A 20,699-nucleotide genomic window follows, 5' to 3' on the forward strand; every position below is an offset into this window, starting at 1 on the left:
TATTTCTTTTAATTTTTATGGGAAATCTATAATGAAAAAAAATGTATAATAAAAATTTTAATCTCAAATTTAAGGAAAAAACCATTTACTATTGTTTAATAATGTATCTGTAGTGAAAAATATATCACTTTCTGTTTAATGGTTTGATTATTTATATTATCCTTTTTAATGATACAGTACAAAAAAGGGGATTTTCTGTATTTTACCAGTAATGCTATAGTTAAAAAAAAGAAGCTATACATTGTAATTTTTGGTATGTATGATGAAAAATATTTTTATTTAAATGTATGGTGGACCAATAGTAAAAAAAAATAAATCTGTAATTTATTGGTAAATTTGTAACAAAACTTGAATTTATAACTATGAAATAGTGGCTCTATAGTGAAAATATATGACACGTTACATTATTTAACAACAGAAATGAAATTATTGGTGTACGACAGAAAAAAATTATATTTATGAATTACTCAGTCTTCGCTCTGTAAATAAAAAATGTAAAACTTTTCCGGTAGTTTAAGGTTCAACAATTTTAATTTTCTTTTTAAAATCCTTTTGTCAATATACCTACAACAATAAAACTGCTGTTAGTTAATGATTTCTCTGCAGTTATAATAAACTTAGCTAAAAACAGGTTCAAGCAAATATTCTGTTTATAAAAAAAAAAAAGTGATCTTTCTACCAGTCATGTTTCCATAAATATCCCAAAATAAAATATTAACTTATTTTAAAGAAAAAACAAATACATGATCTCAGCTGACAATAATGCAATTCCAAAATGTAAATGAACAGAAATGGATCAGTTCTGCTGCTAATGTACAGGTATTCTTTCCAGTCCCACAAAACCAGAATTTAATAATTTCTTTGAAGACCATGACAGAGAATATCAGCATCTGTGATGCCTTCCTGGTAAAACATTGTTTGCTCTCTAAGCTTTCATGTCAGTTCAAATAATCCTCAACTTGAATGAATGAATGGATGAATGAATGAATGCTTTTGTTTTGGACGGGTGAGAAAAAAGCCAAAAACACGTGAAAATATTAAAAACAACCACAAAACAGATAGAAAAGAAATAGAAATTAATAATATAAATAAACAAATATTAAATAATCTGTGTCAAAGCCCCTCCTCCTCCCTGTACCTTGTGAAACCCATAATTTTGCACTGCTTTTTAAACTTGAACATTATAACGTGGAGTCAATAGCAGTAGAAAGATGCAACAAGTGTTAACATTTGTCGAGAAAGTGTAGGTTTGTGATGAAACTACATCATTTTTTCACCCTCACAGATAAATGTAGGATATGCTGGATGTAAGAAATGATACCAGAATATTAAAGATCACATTATAAGTTGGATAATTGCACAAAGAATTTAAATTGCACTGAAACATAGAGGCCCGTGGAACAAGCAGCAGGACTTAGTGGGATTCTGATGCATGTTTGTGTGAGCGGGGGGAGAAAGAGAAAGAGTAAAGGGGGCTGTGCTAACAGGCTTTCTGCAGATCACTGGCAGTTTGACTGCAGTGGAGAGTAATGGGGCTGGCAGGGCGGAATCAATTACTGGCCACAACAGATTTTCCCACAGGTCAGAGCTTGGGAAAGCAGTACTTTACTGCAGAGCAGACAGCTGGCACAGGGCATCCACTGGGAAAGGAGCCGGCTCTCGGGAAAAAAGAGAAAAAAAAAAGACAGGATTTTCTCTGATAAACTTGTGACATGCCGTAAATTGGCTCTTTTCTATTTCTCTATTCTGTCTGAAAATATTATACTCGCTGCTAGTCAGATTTTATTTTAAAGAGCACACAAGCCAACAAGAAAAGCTTGCTGCGGTTGCTGTGTGAAGAAGTTACTCATAGCTGACCTTGAAAGACAAACCTGCTCTGAAACATCCCTCAGCAGTGACTAATCATGTCGACTGCAACACAAACACAAAAAAATGGCTATAATTTTCTGCCTCTAATAATTCCTCTGGCCTGCGTGTGTGGGGGTCACTTCATGTGATGTAAAACAGCAGATACATTTCAATTAGAGTCCCAGATCCCCCTCCACCTTAACACACACACACACAAACACACACATAAACACACACACACACACACACACACACACACACACACTCCATTGATATGCAAACAATGTTTTTCCTGTTGCAGCACAATGTGTGGCCTTAAAAGTAGCTCGCTCCGTCCTCCTTTTCTCCGGGAGGACATCACGTGCTGTCTCCTGTTGCGCTTATTTGGGAAACCGGTCTTGTGATCTGTTTTCCCTCCATTGTGAACTCGCATAAGTTAACTGGTAATGGGCAGCGTACTGGTAATACTTAGGAACAATGTCATTGTAAGGGGGGCCCTTTGTGCAGGAGTGTGCGCCATTGTGGACAAAAAGGGTGAAATAGATTTTATTCATTCAGGAGCGACTTAGGTCATCCGTTTTTTTTTCTCTTTCCTTTTCAAGCCGGTGTGTGAATCAGTTCAAAGTATCGTTTAAATCTTTTCTGAATGCCGTTCATGTCCTGTAATTGACTCCGAGGCCTGTAATTGGCAGCTGAGATCCTGGTGTCAGTGTTATGACCTGAGGAGCCGTCCTCAGAAGAAAAAAAAACTAAAAGAAAAGAAAACTTGTGCTAAACAAAGAAACAAGGAAGTGAACATATCCTCCCTGGCTTTACCTATCCAAAAAGCGCCGGGAGAATGGATGCCAACAAAGGCAGGAAAGTAAAGAATGAGCAGGCGGGTGTATTACGGCCACTCAGTGGGAACGGTGAGGTCTCGGGCCTGGTCTGGTCTTGCCCAATATAGCGCCTGGCTGCTGACTGGATGCAGAGGGGAAGCTGTGGCCCATAGGATAACATTGTTGTATGGAGGCAGTCTGGGAGACGTTTCCCTCGCTCGTATTTAGGACCAGCATGGGTGGCATTTTCGCTGCCTTACATAATCCGTCATACACTCAAACAAGTAACTCTGGGTTGGTATTCCCACAATTCAACTGCACGCATGACTGCAAGTAATTTATGGATTTAGATCAAGTTTTTTTTTAAAGTTGCAAACATTATTTTCATGAGTTGTGTTGAGGTAATAATGTTGTTAATTGCATCAACTTAATGTATTTTTAGCATATTTTTGTTTTGCAACTATTATTTTTTCACTCCGCCAAGGAACGCGGCAGTTATGTGACGATCGCCGTATGTTTGTATGTCTGTCTGTTAGCAACATTACTCAAAAACAGACCAACGGATTTGGATGAAATTTTCAGGGAATGTCAGAAGTGACACAAGGACCAAGTGATTAGATTTTGGCAGTGATGCGGCTTATAGTCTGGATCCATGGATTTGTTAAAGATTTCTGTATCATTGTGAGATAGCGGCGCGGTGTCACTGTAACTATGACAACAAGCGAACACTACGTCAGCTGCCTGCTGACGATCACATGATTGCAATCCTACTACAAATCGACCACTGAGAACTTATCAGGACTTATCCATCAGAAATCATACAATGTGCAGCCTTGGCTGAGTACTGTGCTCTCTGAGTGCTTTTCTTGTTTATTTTATTATTGTTGTAGGTTATGCATGGATGGGAGCAATGATTCAAAAGTAGCTGAAATCATTGAAGTAGTTTTAGTTGAATTCCATTGTACAGTATATTGTTGTTTTCCTTCCAAAATGCATTTCAAGCTATTTTCTGCACATTTCTTGTACTTTTTTAGGATATACAAGTACTATTTCTTGCTAAACAAATAATGTTTACACCTGTGCAGCACCTCTTAGCAGCAATAACAGTGATAATAATAATCATGTAAAACAGATTTTGGGTTGACAGTTCAGTTAAGCTGCTTTATTTTAGAGGCTCAGTGGAAGCAAGTCATTTTGTGCAGGATGTTAAGACCACACAAGGGTTAATATTGTCTGTATTTTGAGCTAAAATGTGCGTTTGTTGACTCAAACTACACTGATAACTTCTTAATATTCCTGCCTTTTGTTAAACCTTTCAATGTTGAAAGCATTATTTTCATGGGTTGAGACAATAATGTTGCATCAACTTAACACTGTGTGTAGTTTAAACTCACATTTTTTGCGATTTGATTTAAAACAAAATTCAGGTCGAAGCAACTGAAGGAAACTGGCTTGAAAACTTCATTTTTCTGCACGTGGACTTCAGGATTTCAAGTTTCCTCAAGTCCCCATTTAACTTCACTGAATAAGTTCAGAACTTAGACACTAAAATGTAGTTTAGGTTACTTATTCCCACATTGTTAAAAAAAATATTTAGTTGAACTGTTTTTATTTGCAGGCATTAATTTGAATTTTGTTGACATAATAATGCTAGTGATTACATCAACTGAAAACTGAATGTGATTTCAACTCAAATTTCTACATTAGTTGACTTGGTGTTGAAGTAACTTAATAAAATTGGTTTAATAACTTTTTTCCTCAGTATGGACAATATCAGACAGTTAAGGCTGTGTTCAACCTGCAGCCAAACAAATATGATACAAAGAGCCTTTCGAAGTACGTACTGATTCTTTTACAAATAAACTTTACTAAAGCAATAAATTCTGAAATATTCATAATTATGATATTGCCATAATGACAATATTTTCATTTGCATAGCATCTCTTGAAAAAAACAAATGTCATATTTAATAAATATTGAAAACAACAAGTGAATAAGATCCCAAACATTCAATCTAAACAAGATAAAAACAAGATAAAGTATTTAGAACAAAATCATCAGTTAAGAAAACCCCAATACAATAAAAGTAAATCAAGGCTTGATAAAAATAAAAAAAAAATTTTAAAAAAAAGCAATAAGCTCTTAAAATCCGATTTGGGCTGTGTATTGTCTGTAAACTAACAACACTGCAACAGTCTGTAAAATAATATTTCAAAACATTATTCAACAATTTTTAAAATCTTGAATATATTTTTTCCTTTCAAATAACAGAAAATATTTGTAAAATAATGATTTATTTTGCTAATTAAATCCAGAAAAATGGTGTAATTTTACAGTCAAACACTGTAAAAGAACAAATAGCTATTTGTAAAAATGCTGATGTGACGTGAGCTTTATGTACAGTGTTTTAGGGCGATACATGTAAATGAATACTTTTTTCTGATATTGTAGTAGTTATTTTCTGTAATTTTACAAAACAGGGAAAATCTGTAAAGCAAGACTAAAACATATTGTCCATTTTTAATCAATACTTAACAGATTTTTTTCTTTAAAATAACAGCAAATATTTGTATTTTTTTATTTTTATGTATTTTTTAAAAATTATTTTAGTACCAAGAAAATTGTGTAATTTTACAGTCTCTTAATGAAGCAACTATCTGTGTTAGGATTATTTTTTTGCTGATTTTAATTCTTTTTTTCTGAGATTTTAGTAGTTATGTGTAATTTAATAAATCCAGGTACAAAAAAACAAGAGTACAACATATCGACCATCTTTAATCATTAATTTACAGATTTTTTTCTTTTAAATAACAGCAAGTATCTGCATGTTATGATTTTTTTGCTGATTTAAATACAGAAAAAATATTTCCATTTTACAGTCAAACATTGTAAAAGAACAAGTTACTCTTTGTAAATATATTGAGTTTGTTTCTGTAGTTTCTTCGTGGGATTTTATCTGTAATTTAACAAAACAGGGAAAATCTCTAAAATAACTGTAAATGTAAAAAAAGAAAAAAGATTTATTTATTTATTTATTATTTAAAGCAATCATCACTCATGTGTTCTAACAGTACATCGTGTTAGCTAATCCAAAATTTCTAAAAGGCTCCTCCTATTTGAATAAAACATGGACAAGGAAATTATCTCATGCAGCCAAATGTCTCCCTGATGCCCCCCACCTTCCGTCCACACACACACACACACACACACACACACACACACACACACACACACACACACACACACACACACGCGCACACACACACACATGCAGACTGCAGTGCAGCAGTTGCTGAATGACAGGTATAAGATGTCAGGATGGTGTGCGCACAGGATGCAGACACGGCTGTGAGCGCCGCTACCGCCGACAGCCCCGACGGTTGACATAGTAAATCAACCCCGATGGGAGGGCGGGTGGGAGCGGAGGCGGGGGAGGCCAGGAGGTGGGGGTGCGTGGGGGTCCGATGGGACTGAGCCGGCCTCCGTCAGACACACTCAGCCACTCAGCCGGGCCAGGAGAGAGGGCCCGTCGACGGGTGGGAGAACACTCACCGGGAAGCGCTCACACGGAGATTGAGTTACCACGGAATTAGATCAGGGTTGTGGGAAACGGCACCTCCTAAACACACTTGCACGCTCTCGGGCGGACACACACATACAAACACACCAGCGCACCCTCGGGGCCGCACTCTCGCGCACAAAGAGTCACCAAGGGAAACCTGAGGGAAGATTGAGGAAGGCAGCTGGGCACACGCCAGCTTCAAACAAATGCTTGCTTATACCTTTTAGCTTCCTGACGCTGGGTTGAGAGGCAGTTTCTTGAAATTGCTACGCCCACGTTTAACTGGGCAGACTGGCACGCTGCTGCAGTTATTAAATGTAAAGATAATAAGGGAGAAACAGGGCTAAGGATCGACCGATACCGGGGGTTTTAGGCCGATATCGATGTCGATTATTGTTGATAAAGAAGGCCGACAACCAGTATCTGGAGCTGATACACGTGTTTTACCAGCATGTGATAGCAGAGAACCCATCATTGATAACTAGACTTCTTCATTAAAAGGAGTGAATGTTACAGAATATGTAAAATAGAAATAGGAGTGATTTAATTAGGATGTTTATGTGGGGTCAACTGAGATTGAACTGTTTGTCTCCAGCTGTTCTTCTCTATTTTCTTAATCTTTCACTGTTTTATCACTTTTATTGTCCATTAAGGTACATACGTTAAAGCTTTATTATTTATTGTTTTCCAGACTTTGTTCAGGATCATTTATTGTTGCCTACTAACTTAGCAGATAGATAGATAGATAGATAGCTAGATAGATAGATAAAACGTGCAATTAAAATCCTGCTGGATGAAGAAAGAGAAATAAGGTGCCAAAAAGAAGCAGGGACTTACAGAAAAGGTGTGAAAATTGCTGATATTTAATATAAAACAGAGTATTAACTGTACAAGAAGGTACAATGGGAAATAAGCATGTATCAAGGTGCATGGATCCTGGTTGGCCCACATTATTGGTTTATTGCACAGTTAAGTTAGCGTAGCCTCAGCCACTGTGAAAGTAGCTAATATCCTGGTTTGTGGCAACGGCTTGTGTTTCTTCTTCAGTTTTTATAGTCTTAATTTACCAATAATTGGGTAGTAAAAAATATCGATGCCGATAATTGGGAAAATGCCAAATATCGGCCAGGCTGCCAGAAAATGTGGAACTAGAGGCCGTGGAAACGCAGGCGAAAAGTCAAGGTTTTTTCAACTCATAATTACCTCTAATGGTTCACAAGAATGCGAAGGGCCTTGACAGTCAGGTGTGAGTGGAGTGGTTTGTGTCTGCATAATGGAGACCACATGAGCTGGTGGCACTGTAGAGCGCTATTAACATAATAGCAGCACAAACGACACTGAAGCCATCCCAAATATATCCGAGCTGAAGTGCAGGGGAGTCATGGAAAGGCCACGCACAGTTCACTGTGGAGTAAAAGAGCAAGACAAGGGATCTCGATCTCAATCTGACCCCCAAAAATATGAGATATAGGGAGCATGCAGGCTTTGGTTGCTTTTCAGCACTGAATTATACACTTGTTACGGTCTATAAATTGACTGAACGGGTGTTGGGGAATGTGGTAATGCATGACTTTTTAGTGAAAGTGTGCTGACAGGGAGCGGAGGTGGGGGGGTTTCTGTGCATCTACGTGACAGCGTGAAGGCTCGTCCACACTCGGCGCATCAACAGAAAGGACTGAAGCTCGCACGTTGTATCTGTCACCACCGAAAGTCCCTCTGACATTCTGGGAACAGCGTGTCGGCCCTGCAGTTGCTCTCCGGAATCAAGCTCTCATCCGCACTTGTCTGGCTCCCAAACGCACCGAGTTAACAACTGACCTGACGGACGGAGCGCAGGAACAGCTGCTGCTCTACGAGGTAGTGGAAGGGAGGGCGGCTGGGGGAGGTTTCGCTGCCACTGATGGCCTTAACAGACATGTCAGAGCAATATCCCAACCTCAAGTCATTTCCCAGACCTTTCGTCAGACACAAAAGACGGACGTTTAACTGTTGTTTTTAGTCTTATTGGTTCCTAACTTCCTTTATTTGTGGTTATTTGTGTGTTTTTAACACCAGCTAACAAGATGGAAGTGATAAAAGGTCATTTATTTATGTAAAAGCAGCACATGTGCAAAGCAAAGAGCAAAAAAAACCCACTTTATTACACTAAAAACAATATAAATTAAGGTTTAACATGAACTTACAGGGTGTGATGTTACTGTAGCGCTGCAACGTCTTTAATAAAATGATCAAACGTAAAATTTTGATCTGCAGTGTAACATGTGGTGTCTTCAGTTCAGAACTTTAAAAAAAACTTCTTGGATGAAGTGAAACATCTCCAAGAACCAAAAAGAGATATCCAGTTGCTTTTTATTGAAGCTCTTAGGATTACCGTGACCTGGATGATTGACAATCTGCACAGACGTCAGGGAGTATAAAATAGCAAAAATGTACACTGAAGTTCACTGGGGGGAATTTCTGGTCCTGTAAAAGTCACAGAAACAAAAAAAGTAACATGAAAATGTTGACCTGTACTCATCTAAGGTATTAAAACATTTGGTAAAAGAAACATTTAAGATAAGATAAGATAAATTTTAATAAACCCTCACTGGAAAAATTAACACATTACTACTGATAGATAAAACTGAAATACAAAAGTAGAATGAAGTTTTTAAAAAGAAGATAATAAGAAAATCTATGTATACCTTTTACATACAGATATGATATGGTCTATAAAGGGTGTATATTATTGAAGTTTTATCAACAAATAAAATAGTTGTCTTTTTAATTAAAGGTATTATAAAACAGTGTTGGATGTTATCTTCTTTAAATATTGCCAAAATACACCATTAATCAGAGCCAAAACCTATTAAAACACAAATAATTGTTGGATTTTCAACTTTTATTTGTCTTAGACTTACAATTCCATCATGAAAAAAATATGAAAAATAAATTAAAATTGTGGCATTTCATGCCTCGTTTTAAAATTTGGATAGACTATAATATTCTGCACTTCTCCATAGGTTTGAAAGGCAGGTTATCTTTTCCACATCAGCAAAATTACAACATATATCAAAGCCAGAGAGTGTTAAAACAGAAAGAATTGTTGGATTTTCAACTTTTATTTGTCTTAGATATACAGTTCAGTCAAGGAAAAATAACAAATCTGAGGTTAAAATTATGACATTTCATCAAAACCAAGTTATTCTGCATGTCTCATTTTAAAATTCACCAAAAAAATAAAAATGTTTGCTTCAGATCCTTTAAAAAGCTAAAATATTGGTGCTAATCAGCACAACTTTAAAGCCATTATCAACTCAGTGACCAACAGTCAAAAATGCAGAGACGAGTCGGTGATCTGCAGTCCACTTGTCTCGACTGAAGTTGACAAAAAGCACCAACTCTAGAGATTCTTTACTCTGAACAATGTGCATCAGCGGGCTCCCCTGAGTGTACATCTCGTGATTTAAATGTTGAGGCCGACAGAATGGCTCCTATCAATGACGCACGGACGGCTACCATAACATCCTTATCAAAGCTTCTTCACAGACGTCATATACTGACTGTTAATTTCATGAGTCACAAGATCTTAATGACACATGTGGCCTTTTCTTATACGCTCATATCATCAGTACAGTTATTACTTTGGTTTTCACTCATCCAAATTATAACAATCCGGACATTTTAGCTGCTATGATATATATTTCAATTTATCTTGGTCGTTTAGAGGGTTAACAGACATGAAGTACCTCTGTTTTGATAAAATAGTTGGGTCCAAAGACAAAGGGCTGGTTTTCACGCTGATTTTGGAGATAGTTAACACATGATAAAACACATTTCATGGTTTATTTATCACTTCATGTTGGTATTTTTCACGCAAGTGAAATAAACATGTAATCACATTTTCTAATCTTAAATCGCGTTTGCTGCAAAAGCTAATCAGACTTTATGTTTGCGCGCTAGATGGCCATCACTACTAGTTGCTAATTTTAGCATTTACGCGTGCAAAGTATGAATAGCGCCTGTGTTTGTTTCGTACGGTCATATTAGCTACATGTGCACATGAACAACACACACACTGAGCTAAATTTAGCACATAAGTTGCAAGCAATTTTTCTAAATAGGATCTTTTTACAACATTAGAGGTGTCAGAATGGTGAAAGCATTTGTGTTTTTGTAGTAATCACAAATTACTTTAATTTTAGACATTGGTATACATTAAATATATTCATTATATAATATATTCTACCATAAATTGTGACAGATAAAGATGGTTTAGAGTAAAAATTTACCAACTTGTCTGGAAATTGCACCGAAGTACTGTACTTGAGTAAATGTATTATTACAGTCCATCCCTAGTCTAATTAGTATCACCTTTGCAACAAAACGTCAACTTAAAAATGCCCATGTAACAAATCTGAGCATGATATAAACAATAAAAATGTGTTTTTTTATCATTCAGTTCCCTCTTTTGCCTTGTATTTGTATATGTAGATACACATAAATATATATTCCCAAAAACAGATCTTTTGGGGGAGCATAAAAGATATGTTGTCCTCAATATCTGCAACACATTTGAGAGCCTTATTTCATTATCTTCCGTTATATTTTGAGTTATTTTTGCATATTTTCACATGAATGCAGGAATTTCAATGTTTGACGCTCAGAATCTCCTGGATAGGACCCCCAAACATCCTGCTAAATGTGTCCCGCCAATGTTCAAACTAAATCTACGTCCATGTCCATAATATACTAGAGAAACAGCCAGAAGGAATCAGTTACACATGAAAGCTCCTGTGTTTTACAGTTTGCTCTCTGACCCAGCTGCATTAGTGGGGTCACAATCATCACACCTTCTGCAGACCACCCCTGCTCTGCTTGGGCCTAAAGTAGCTTTGTATGTTTTTAGTTTCTATAGCCGAATGTAGCTCGAGCTTCTCAAAACATGTCTGGTTCTGGTTCTCACTGCACAGCAGAGCGAGAGGGGGAACTGTTTTCACCCACAGTGGCTGAATGATTCCCTGGGAAGGTCTGCCCTCGCCAGTCAGTTGACCTGTTTGCAGTGATGGTGGAGGAGGTGGAGGGGAGGGAGTCTCCCAGGAGCGCATGGCAACGCCGCTGTGGAAGCACACAGCTGACAGTGGACAATGAACAACACACTCTGCTAATGGACCGTGCATCCTCCACGACACCAAAGAAGAAGAAGAAGAGGGCTCCTGCTGTAATGAGGCCTGTTGCTGGTGAACTGGATTCTCAGCGGGGGAACTGTGGACCTGCAGCCAGGAGTCCACCGGTCAGTCTGAGCTGTTAAACACAGAAAACTCTCAGAGATCTCAGTTTAAAAAGCCAAGGTTTAAATATGTGACCCTAATTTCTTGGTTGGACCATTCTCTAGATTCTCTGGGCTGTGGATGATAAAGCAGAAAACAGTTTCACTTGGAATAATCTATACACTCCACCCAAATCCATGTTATTCCACCACTGTTGCATATCTCACATTTGTGCCACCATCAACATTTGTGGGTAGAAATCAAATTATTCACGGTAACCCAAGTGGGTTACATGTATAAATATACATAGAAGTGCTGCATCCATTTCTATCCATCTATTTTCTTCCACTTACCCATAGCAAGTCGTGGTGGCAGCAGGTTAAGCAGAGTATTCCAGACGTCCATTTTTCCAGCTTTTTCCAGTTCTTCTTGAGAGATTTCAAGGCGTTCCCAGGCAAGATGAGATATGTAATCCTGCATAGTGAGTTCTGGTTCTGTCTCGCAGCTTCATCCCAGTTGGATGGGCCCAGAAAACCTCCAAAGGAAGCATCCCAATCAGATGTTCGAACAACTTAAACTGGCTTCTTTCAACGGCAAGGAGCAGTGACTCTAATTGAGCTCCGTCTCGATGTCCGAGTTCCTCACCAGAGCTCTAAAGCTAAACTTAGCCACCGTATGGAGGAAACTCAGTTTGGCTGCTTGTATCTATTTCTTTCGGTTACTACCCCAAGCTCATGACCATAGTTCAGGCCCGGAATGTGACAGACTGTAAAAATCAAGGGTTGTGCTATCTTACTCAGCTCCCTCTTCACCGTGACGGCCCGAAACAATGTTCTTATTACTGCTGACGCTGGACCAATCTCTTGCAAACAAGATCTTAAGATAGGACCAATTCACCAGTTTCCAACAAAGAACCGTGGCCTCAGACTTGGAGGCGTTGACTGTAATCTTGGTTGCTTCACACCACTGAAATGTGCATCAAATGTCACTGTCTGATGAAGCCAACAGAACAACATCATTTGCAAAAGGTAGAAACTGTCCCCAAACCGGACATCATCCATGCCCTGGTTGCACCTTGAGATCTCATCTACGAAACCAGGATTGGAAATAAGGGACAACCAGAAACGTATTTGACTTTTTGACGAGAACCAAAACTAACCTTTTGTTTTGGTAGCAACGGCTCCTGTACCCTGTAATTGGGGGACAAGGTCATATTTCTTCTTCTCCATGAAAGACATTGGAAAAGGTTGGTCTATGACCCCTTGAGTAACTCTGCAAAGGTACAGAGCTGATCCATTGTAATCCGTTCTGCTCATCCTGAATCCATGAATGAGGTTCGACATACATTCAAAGCATCCTTTCCAGCATCCTGGAGTAAAGCTTCAGATGGAGGTTGAGCAGTGTGAAACCCTTACAACTGGACTACACCCTAAGGACCACCTTTTTTTGAAAAATGGAACCGAGACTGCAACCGATGACGAAAATCCTAAAGTGCAAATCTGAAAATAATAAGCAGCATGGCAAAACTTCAAAAGTATGTCAAATGAATTCATGAGTCTCCATTTACTTTCATTGGAGAATTCCTCTTTCATATCAGGTTCATTCATTGATATTTTTTAAAGTGTCACTCACGTGTCAGCCCGTTTTTAATTGGTTCAGATCTCACCAAGCACCGCCCCCCTCCCTCTGCTCTCGGCGATGTGAAAATAATCCCAGCAGCAGCAGATCTGACGTTTAAACTGTTGCTCGGCGCCTCAGTAGTCAGTCTGCCGCTGGAGCTTTGCGCGTAAAGCAGCGTTTCAACCGCTTGGAAGCAAAAATGAAGCGAAGCCACAACTACAGCTCATCGGACAGCGACTTGGACGACAATGTGGAGGTGGAGAAGGACAGTGGCGACGAAAATGGGTACGTTAACTATATATTATTGTCATTCTAACCATTATAAGATATGTTTAAAGGCAGAATTATTTATTCTAATGGATTTATGTCGTGCGTAATTTAATTATTAAGCGTGTATTTGCAAATCAACTAATGGTGTGTTTGATTTTGTGGTATCAAAATGTTACTCTTCAGTCAACTTGACTCTCACGGATCCATGTCACCCTCCACAACCACACAAGTCCAAGCCAGAAAAAGGCGCAGAGGGGTATGTAAACTCCTGCATACTGCTGTTTTAATAGGTACCATTATTCTTTCTGCATATATAAATCTAATTTATATACCTGTGCATTTTTTAAAAAACAGATTATTGAGAAAAGGAGACGTGACAGGATCAATAACAGTCTGTCAGAGCTGAGAAGATTGGTGCCAAGTGCTTTTGAAAAACAGGTATGTTGTTCTTCATTTTGTGTAATAGACAGACACTGTTTTTTCTCATGATGGACTCAACAAATTTTCCTCTATGTGTTATCAGGGATCAGCTAAACTGGAAAAAGCAGAAATATTGCAAATGACAGTGGACCATCTGAAGATGCTCCATGCTTCTGGTGGGAAAGGTAACTGAGCTTTTCTTTGGCTTTAAAGGATAAATAAGTAGCTTCATGTTAGAAGGTGTGCTTTAAATAACCTGTTATTTTCCTGACAGGTTACTTCGAGGCTCATGCTCTAGCCAAGGATTACCGCAGCCTGGGCTTCAGGGAGTGTCTGGCAGAAACAGCCCGCTACCTGAGCATCATCGAGGGCCGAGACACCACCGACTCCCTCCGAGTCCGCCTGGTGTCCCACCTCAGCAACTACGCCTCTCAGAGGGAGGTGCACTCCGGACTGGAGCACTTAGCCTGGGGCTCTGCCTATGGGACTGCCCCTGCCCACCTCCCCCACCCCCTGCTCCTACAGCACCCCCAGGGCAGGACACCTGCATCCAGAAGCAACAGCAGCCCGCAATCCTCCTCCTCCTCTTCCTCCTCCTGTTCTTCCTCCTCCTCCTCCACCTCCTCCTCTGAGGCGTCTGGGACGTCCAGACTCAGTGCCATCCCCCCCACAGAGTCCCTCAGGGTGCCTCCCAATGGCTCGTTGCCCCTCACTCTGCATGTGCCAACATCCAAGCTCTCACCGCCACTCGTCTCATCTCTCTCCTCGCTGTCAGCCTTCCCCCTCTCCTTTGGTGCCTTCCCCCTCGTCTCCCCGACCGCCGTCAGCACAGTGAGTCCCTCTTCCACCCTGTCGAAGCCTTACAGGCCCTGGGGCATGGAGATCGGGGCCTTCTGAAGCTAAGCACTGGACTGAAGGCAACAGCTGAGCTGTGCCCACCATCACAGACTGACCAACAGTGAAACATGGAGGAACAAAGCAAACTGTCTTCAACTGAAAAAGGAATAAGTGGCACGTTGTTTCCTCTTAGTGTCATTTACTTTTAAAAAGAATTCTAAATGATTTTATGTTATCCGTTGAAATTGAAAACTAATTTAGCTTAGCATGCACTGCCTCCAGGTTGAGGACTGATATAATGATATGATGAATGGGCCATAAATAGATTTACATAGACTTTATAGACCACATAATGAAAGACTTGGTCTGCATTGTTAGTGATATCAGAACTACATGGAAATGAATATGCATATTATGTGCACCACTGTTGGAAAACTAACTACTTGAGAATTGGAAACTTGCATTCTTGTATCTATTTGTAATATTTTTGTACCAATAAATCAAGTTTAAATGTATAAAACGTGTATATAAATGTGTTCAATGTTCTTTTTTCCTGTTGCATTTGCTCTTTCAGTTCTTTAGAATGTTGGTTTTCCCCCTCAAAGTGATAAAGACCAAATCCTCCCAAAATGCCTATAATCTGCAGGTGCAATTTTGTTACAATCCCCACAGAAGTTAATCATGAGCTAATAAGGTCCCGGTTATTGACTGAAAGGCGATTCCTTTAGTGTGTGCCAGGTAAGTAACCAAATCTGAGAGCATTGTTGCCCTTCTGAATACCCAGGAAATCATTAAGAGCCAGAGGAAATCCTTTACAATGTTGCCCTGACCTCACTAGCTTGGGTTGGCCTGAAACGGAGACAATAGTGTGAACAGGATGAGGACACTGCTGCAAAGTGGTTAAAAAGCAACAAAAAAACGCAGACAGCTGCGGCAGTAAATCACCGCTCTGCTCCCAGGTGCTGTTTCTGGTCCGATCTTTGAGGTTTTGGGGGTTTTATTGTTTTCATTTTATCCAAATGTGCAGCAACCACATGTTCCTGCCGTCTGTGATTTGTTGTTTAGGCCTCATTATTGAGAATAAACCCAGTTCCAGTCAGTTTAAAGCCCAATTAAGAAGCACTGTGAGTGTTTTTGGTGTTACATTTTATGTGTATTTGCATATTATGAACTTTTGCCCTATTTTTTGAAAGGAGGGGATTTGTCCCCCGGCGCCATGTCTTTATCCCAAATAAATCTGACGCTGCCACCTGCTGGAGAAACATCACATTTAACGGAATACTCTATGAAGTAGCAAAGCAGAAAAATGAGCTGTGCCAAGACTGCGATTCTCGGGATGTGTAGATAACTGGTTCTTTTATTTTGGCAGTTTACATTTTTCCCTTCTCTCTTCTTTTTGCACAGAACAAAAAAGTATTAGATGGTGCATGCCATGTTCACAGAACCCCAAACCTTTATTCAGCAAAGCTTTCACAGAGAAATATATGAAGGGAGAAACACAAGCAGCAGAGGATGCAGGCAGATATCAGTGGTACCGTAGAATAAAAAGAGACTAGCTCAGTGTGCTGAATGTCAAAGCATCCCGCATCCGTTCTCTGTCTAATCCCAGATGCTCATGATGCCTCAAGGTAAATCTGCATTCACACACACCCGCACAGACATACGTTATGTTCACACTATCAGTATCAAGATGGGGGCACATTCCACTGTCCAAGACACTATGCATGATACCAGTATGGCGTCATAACATTCATTAAATTTATAAGATTCGTCCCCAAATACTGTGTTCTTAACAGAGCTATCGATTTGGCTTGGTTGAAAAATTGGGCGCCGTCGGGGTCAGGTGGAAATCTGCAAGTGTAGAAACAGTTGCTCCCATTGGGCAAAGACATTCTTAAATCACAATAAAGCACCTATCGAGTTCGTTATTATTGAGCTTGTTTGAAGAAGTGGCGGATGCTTTAAAGAATCTGTGGCCTATTGTTTCCAAGCGTGCGTGTTCAGGGGGATGAGTAGGTGTATGTGTGTGCGTGAGGGTAGGATACAGATACGAGATATCTCGAGGAGCCTGCAGTCTACGTACACCGACCGTCGCTCTTCTTCCACAAAAAGAAACACGGAAACATCATCGTCACCATGACATCATCAGGAAACACTGCAAACGTGCGTCTACAGCCAGCTCACAACACCGACGGCTTTCACAAAGAAAATGGTTGTGGAGTCGAATTTCAAGAACTGAAATGTTAAATCAATGACAAACAGAATGTTTGAAATTGTACAGCGGAGTAACGTGCAATAGATGCACGTTTACTCCGCCTACTATCATAGATAGATAGATAGATAGATAGATAGATAGATAGATAGATAGATAGATAGATAGATAGATAGATAGATAGATAGATAGATAGATAGATAGATAGATAGATAGAAAAAAATATTTACAAAATAAAAGCCATACTCTTGCAATTTTCTCTAAAATCAACAAATCCATTCAATTCTCAAGATGAGTGTTTGTATCCACTGATAATACTGATAGTAGTGGTGGTGGTAATGGTGTGTTGTGGTGTGTTGTGGTGGTTGGTGAGGTCCTCGAACCTCTCGGCCTCCCGGGGTTGAGTGTCTGTTACGGAGAGGGTGAGGGCAGGGCGAGGAGGAAGGGGGGAGATGGAGGGACTCGGATGGACTGGTGTGAGGCTCATGCTGTCAGCTCTTCCCTCAGCTCTTTGTTCCTGCGCACCTCGGCTGCATGTCTCTCCTGGAAACGGCAACACAGTTAGGACGGTTATTCATCAATTTCCGCTTTCGCTCGTGCACCTGAAGCCCGAGATTCTCCTCACCTTCTCCTGCAGACGCTCGAGCATAGCTGCCAGATAGGCTTCGCGGTTCTCCTTGATCTGCTCCATCTTCAGCTGCAGCTTCTCCTCGGCCATCTTGCTGAAGTTGCTGTTCTCCTCCATGGCCTTTAGCAAGACGTCCCGCTCGTGCTCGCGCTTTTCCGCCAAAGCCCTCAGCACCTGGGCCTCTTGGTACTAACGACACAAACAAAATACGCATCAGATTTGGAATCGTTTAACATCAAGACCTCAAGACGACACACCCACCCTCCTCCGGTCCTCAGCGGCCTCCAGTTTCTTCTCGATGTCCTCCAAGGAGATGTCCCTCTTCGGAGGCGAGGGCAGGTTGTGGGCAACGTCGGACACCGGAGACAGCGGCTTGAGAATCACCTCGAAGGCCTGTCCCGAGGCCCGCTTGTCTATAGCCTTCACCTCCATGTCTGGAAATCAATGTCCAATAACCTATCAACATTGCTACTGTGTGTATTCAGGGTATTTAGATGGAGAAAACCATCCATCGAGGGGGAATTTGTTTAAACAGAAGGAAAATCAATGTCTGAGCAAATCCGTTACCTTCGAACTCGCACACGAGCTTGTTGCGCGACTCTGGGTAGAAGCAGGAGCAGATGAGGGAGAGGACAGACAACTCCTTCATCTTCTCTTTGTATGCTGCCAGAACAACAACAACAAAAAACCATCATTCAGGTGAGTCTTTCTTTGTTACGCATGAAAACAATGACAGCACTAAAACTCCCTCACCTCACCACCATGTTGTCTCAAATGCATTTGATATCTTCCAAATGAAGATATTACAAATTAGGAAGGATGGAATTGTTCAAGAGCCAGTTAGCATCGGTATGACCGTTGCATTCAAGATCTGTTGAAGGTCTTAAATGTACATAAGTGCTGCGATGCTTAATAATTAATTGGATGAATGTATTCTGTAGGAGCGAACAAACATGCATTAAGGTAAATAAGATTAATTGGCCGATTTTGCTCTGAAAAAATACAAAAACATGAAAATAAACCAGTAAATATAAAGTGTATAAGGAGTACAAGCTTAAAGCAGAGTCTAAAAGAATAGTGATAAGATAAACTTTATTGATCCCTCACAGGGAAATGTACATTTTACAGCAGCTAGATACAGGTGAAGCTACAATAAGACTACAAATAAATATAGAATGAAAGTTTCATAGAAAAGGTACAAGGCATGAATAAGTAAAAAGTACAATACACTGAAATAATACTGCACAATAATGAAATATTACACCTGAAATTGCGTATTAACTATAACGTATTACTGTGACTTGAATGGATATTAAAAAGAGCCTGTGTGTCAAATTATTTAATCGCCTTGTATCACGGTAACAACAATAAGAAGCAGCTTTCCATGTATTACTGCTATGCCGTGGATATTATGGTGTCAAATACAGCTGATTAATCACCTGGACTTTGTTTAAAATTAGTTTTCACCAACTCCTGGGGCTATTTTTAATCTCATCTAGGATTTTTTCCCCCCTCCATACTCGTGCCCACCTGCCTCCTTGGAGTCGACTCCAGATTGTGAGTGCTGCTCAGCCTTCTGCTGCAAAGGCCACTATGTGAGGCGGCCTCTTGCTGCAGGGCTGGCCTGCCTCCCACCCCGCCATACACCTGTCTGCTCCACCACCACATCACCACCGCCACCATTAGAATGAAGCCAGCTGGTGCACCGTGTTGTATTTTAATAAATGTACCGCTCATTTTAAGGCAACGTTTCAGATATGTATCCAGAAGCAGAGCAACACTATGTAAACAAATATGCTAAATGTCTGACCTGCAACAACAACTGACAACCAGAGGAGCGTGAGAAATTAATGCAATAGGTTTAATATGTTAATATGAGACTGCTGGGGATAAAAGCTGGTTTGATGTAATAAAAGCGTATTTTTTTTGCACAATACATCTGCCACAGCTGCTGATACATCCATGCCAACGTGAGGCATAAGGGAAGAATAAAAGGAGCAATCCCGTATAAATGAATGGTGCATCAATCAGGAGTTAAAGATAAATTTAAAAAAAATAAGCCTGCACAGGTGTATTTATAGCAAAGTGATGCTTGAGTGGAAGCAGATGAAGCCCTCTGAGCTCTGCTGTCGGCTAAATAATCAGCAGCCCAGCATCTTGGGTGGGGTCCGTCTGCATTATGCTGCATGTTGGGGCCGCTGTAGCATGAGCCGTGGGTGCAGCGCTGTAAATAACGGGGCCAATCCACACCCACTCATCACACAATGTTACACAATATGAGACAAAAAAAGCACGAAATGACTTGCACAGAAGAGGATAATAAAGGAGACATTAGAGGAGCGGAGGATGCGCGGCGTGGAGACGCATATTGCTGCTCATGTGCGCACACGAAAGGCCCAGAATCGGTGGAAAAGACGCAAAAGACGATTTAATTCAGTATTAATCTTTCAAATAGAAGCATTTATCAGGAGAGCCTTTACAGGAGGGAGACCACCAGCCGGTAGGCCGACACCTCAGAGAAAGGATGCACCCGTCTCCATGCAGCTCATCCATCCATCCATCCATTCATCCATTCATCCATCCATCCATCCATCCGTCTTTTTAAACAGAATCAGTCAAAGTCGTGCTTACCGGTCGCTGTTTTGGCCATGGCTGATGTATTTCTCCGCAGAGGATGCTGTAGCTCTGTCCTGGTGAACGGTGATGCTGCTTAAGGCACTGAGTCAGCGAATAGACGGGGGTTGGATCGGATAGCAGGAGGTGCGCACGCACGGGAACGCGCAAGGAGACCCTCCTCTGTCCTCTGACGCGCAAAAGCGGTTTTCAGCAGCATCCACTGTGGGCTGTAGCGTAATAAATCCCAAAACACAGGTCAGAGCATGGGCGGAGGTTTTGTTTTCTGTCTATCGAACACTTAATTTTCTGCATTATGATTAATTTTTCTGCACCAATTTATGGTGGGTGCGGGAGCCAAGATGCGTTTATACGAGATTTAGCTCAATAAATACGTACAGTCTATGTTTTGGTGAAGAGATAATGGAAATTAGGATAAATATGTGTAGTAGTAATTTGTTAAAATTCAGCTAAAAGCCATCTTATTTAATTTATACTGATGTCAGGATGTTCTATTTAGAGAAACAGGGAAAGTCTGTTGTATTCAGTGGTTCATTGAGATGATTATGTAGAATGTTTAAGCCTGTATTCATACAAGCCAATGTGAATGTGATTTATTAGT

The 20,699-nt window shown here is 40.3% G+C and overlaps 2 protein-coding genes across 2 annotated transcripts; one reads left to right on the forward strand and one right to left on the reverse strand.

Moving 5' to 3' along the window:
* The first annotated feature begins 13,201 nt into the window (after positions 1 to 13,201).
* Positions 13,202 to 15,160, forward strand: LOC111572037 (hairy/enhancer-of-split related with YRPW motif protein 1-like). Its single transcript, XM_023275514.3, has 5 exons — positions 13,202 to 13,382; positions 13,551 to 13,623; positions 13,722 to 13,805; positions 13,891 to 13,972; positions 14,062 to 15,160. Exons 1-5 carry the CDS (start codon positions 13,297 to 13,299, stop codon positions 14,682 to 14,684), a joined length of 948 nt encoding a protein of 315 aa, XP_023131282.1. The 5' UTR covers positions 13,202 to 13,296; the 3' UTR covers positions 14,685 to 15,160.
* An 894-nt stretch (positions 15,161 to 16,054) lies between these two features.
* On the reverse strand, positions 16,055 to 20,307 carry stmn2a (stathmin 2a). The gene is made up of 5 exons (XM_023275494.3): positions 20,096 to 20,307; positions 18,032 to 18,127; positions 17,726 to 17,898; positions 17,462 to 17,653; positions 16,055 to 17,379 (listed from the first exon to the last, which is right to left on the reverse strand). Exons 1-5 carry the CDS (start codon positions 20,112 to 20,114, stop codon positions 17,320 to 17,322), a joined length of 540 nt encoding a protein of 179 aa, XP_023131262.1. The 5' UTR covers positions 20,115 to 20,307; the 3' UTR covers positions 16,055 to 17,319.
* Positions 20,308 to 20,699: the final 392 nt, after the last annotated feature.

Source organism: Amphiprion ocellaris, chromosome 9 (assembly GCF_022539595.1).
Source record: "Amphiprion ocellaris isolate individual 3 ecotype Okinawa chromosome 9, ASM2253959v1, whole genome shotgun sequence".
Taxonomy (NCBI): domain Eukaryota; kingdom Metazoa; phylum Chordata; class Actinopteri; family Pomacentridae; genus Amphiprion; species Amphiprion ocellaris.

Bases quoted from the DNA above. Each gene is read 5' to 3' on its own strand.
- LOC111572037 (XM_023275514.3), top strand. From the start codon at position 13,297: ATGAAGCGAAGCCACAACTACAGCTCATCGGACAGCGACTTGGACGAC. The intron at 13,624-13,721 runs GTATGTAAACTC...TTTAAAAAACAG, and splicing joins CCAGAAAAAGGCGCAGAGGG to ATTATTGAGAAAAGGAGACG. The intron at 13,973-14,061 runs GTAACTGAGCTT...TTTTCCTGACAG, and splicing joins CCATGCTTCTGGTGGGAAAG to GTTACTTCGAGGCTCATGCT.
- stmn2a (XM_023275494.3), bottom strand. The intron at 17,899-18,031 runs GTAACGGATTTG...ATTGATTTCCAG, and splicing joins GCTCGTGTGCGAGTTCGAAG to ACATGGAGGTGAAGGCTATA. The intron at 17,654-17,725 runs GTGGGTGTGTCG...TTGTGTCGTTAG, and splicing joins CCGCTGAGGACCGGAGGAGG to TACCAAGAGGCCCAGGTGCT.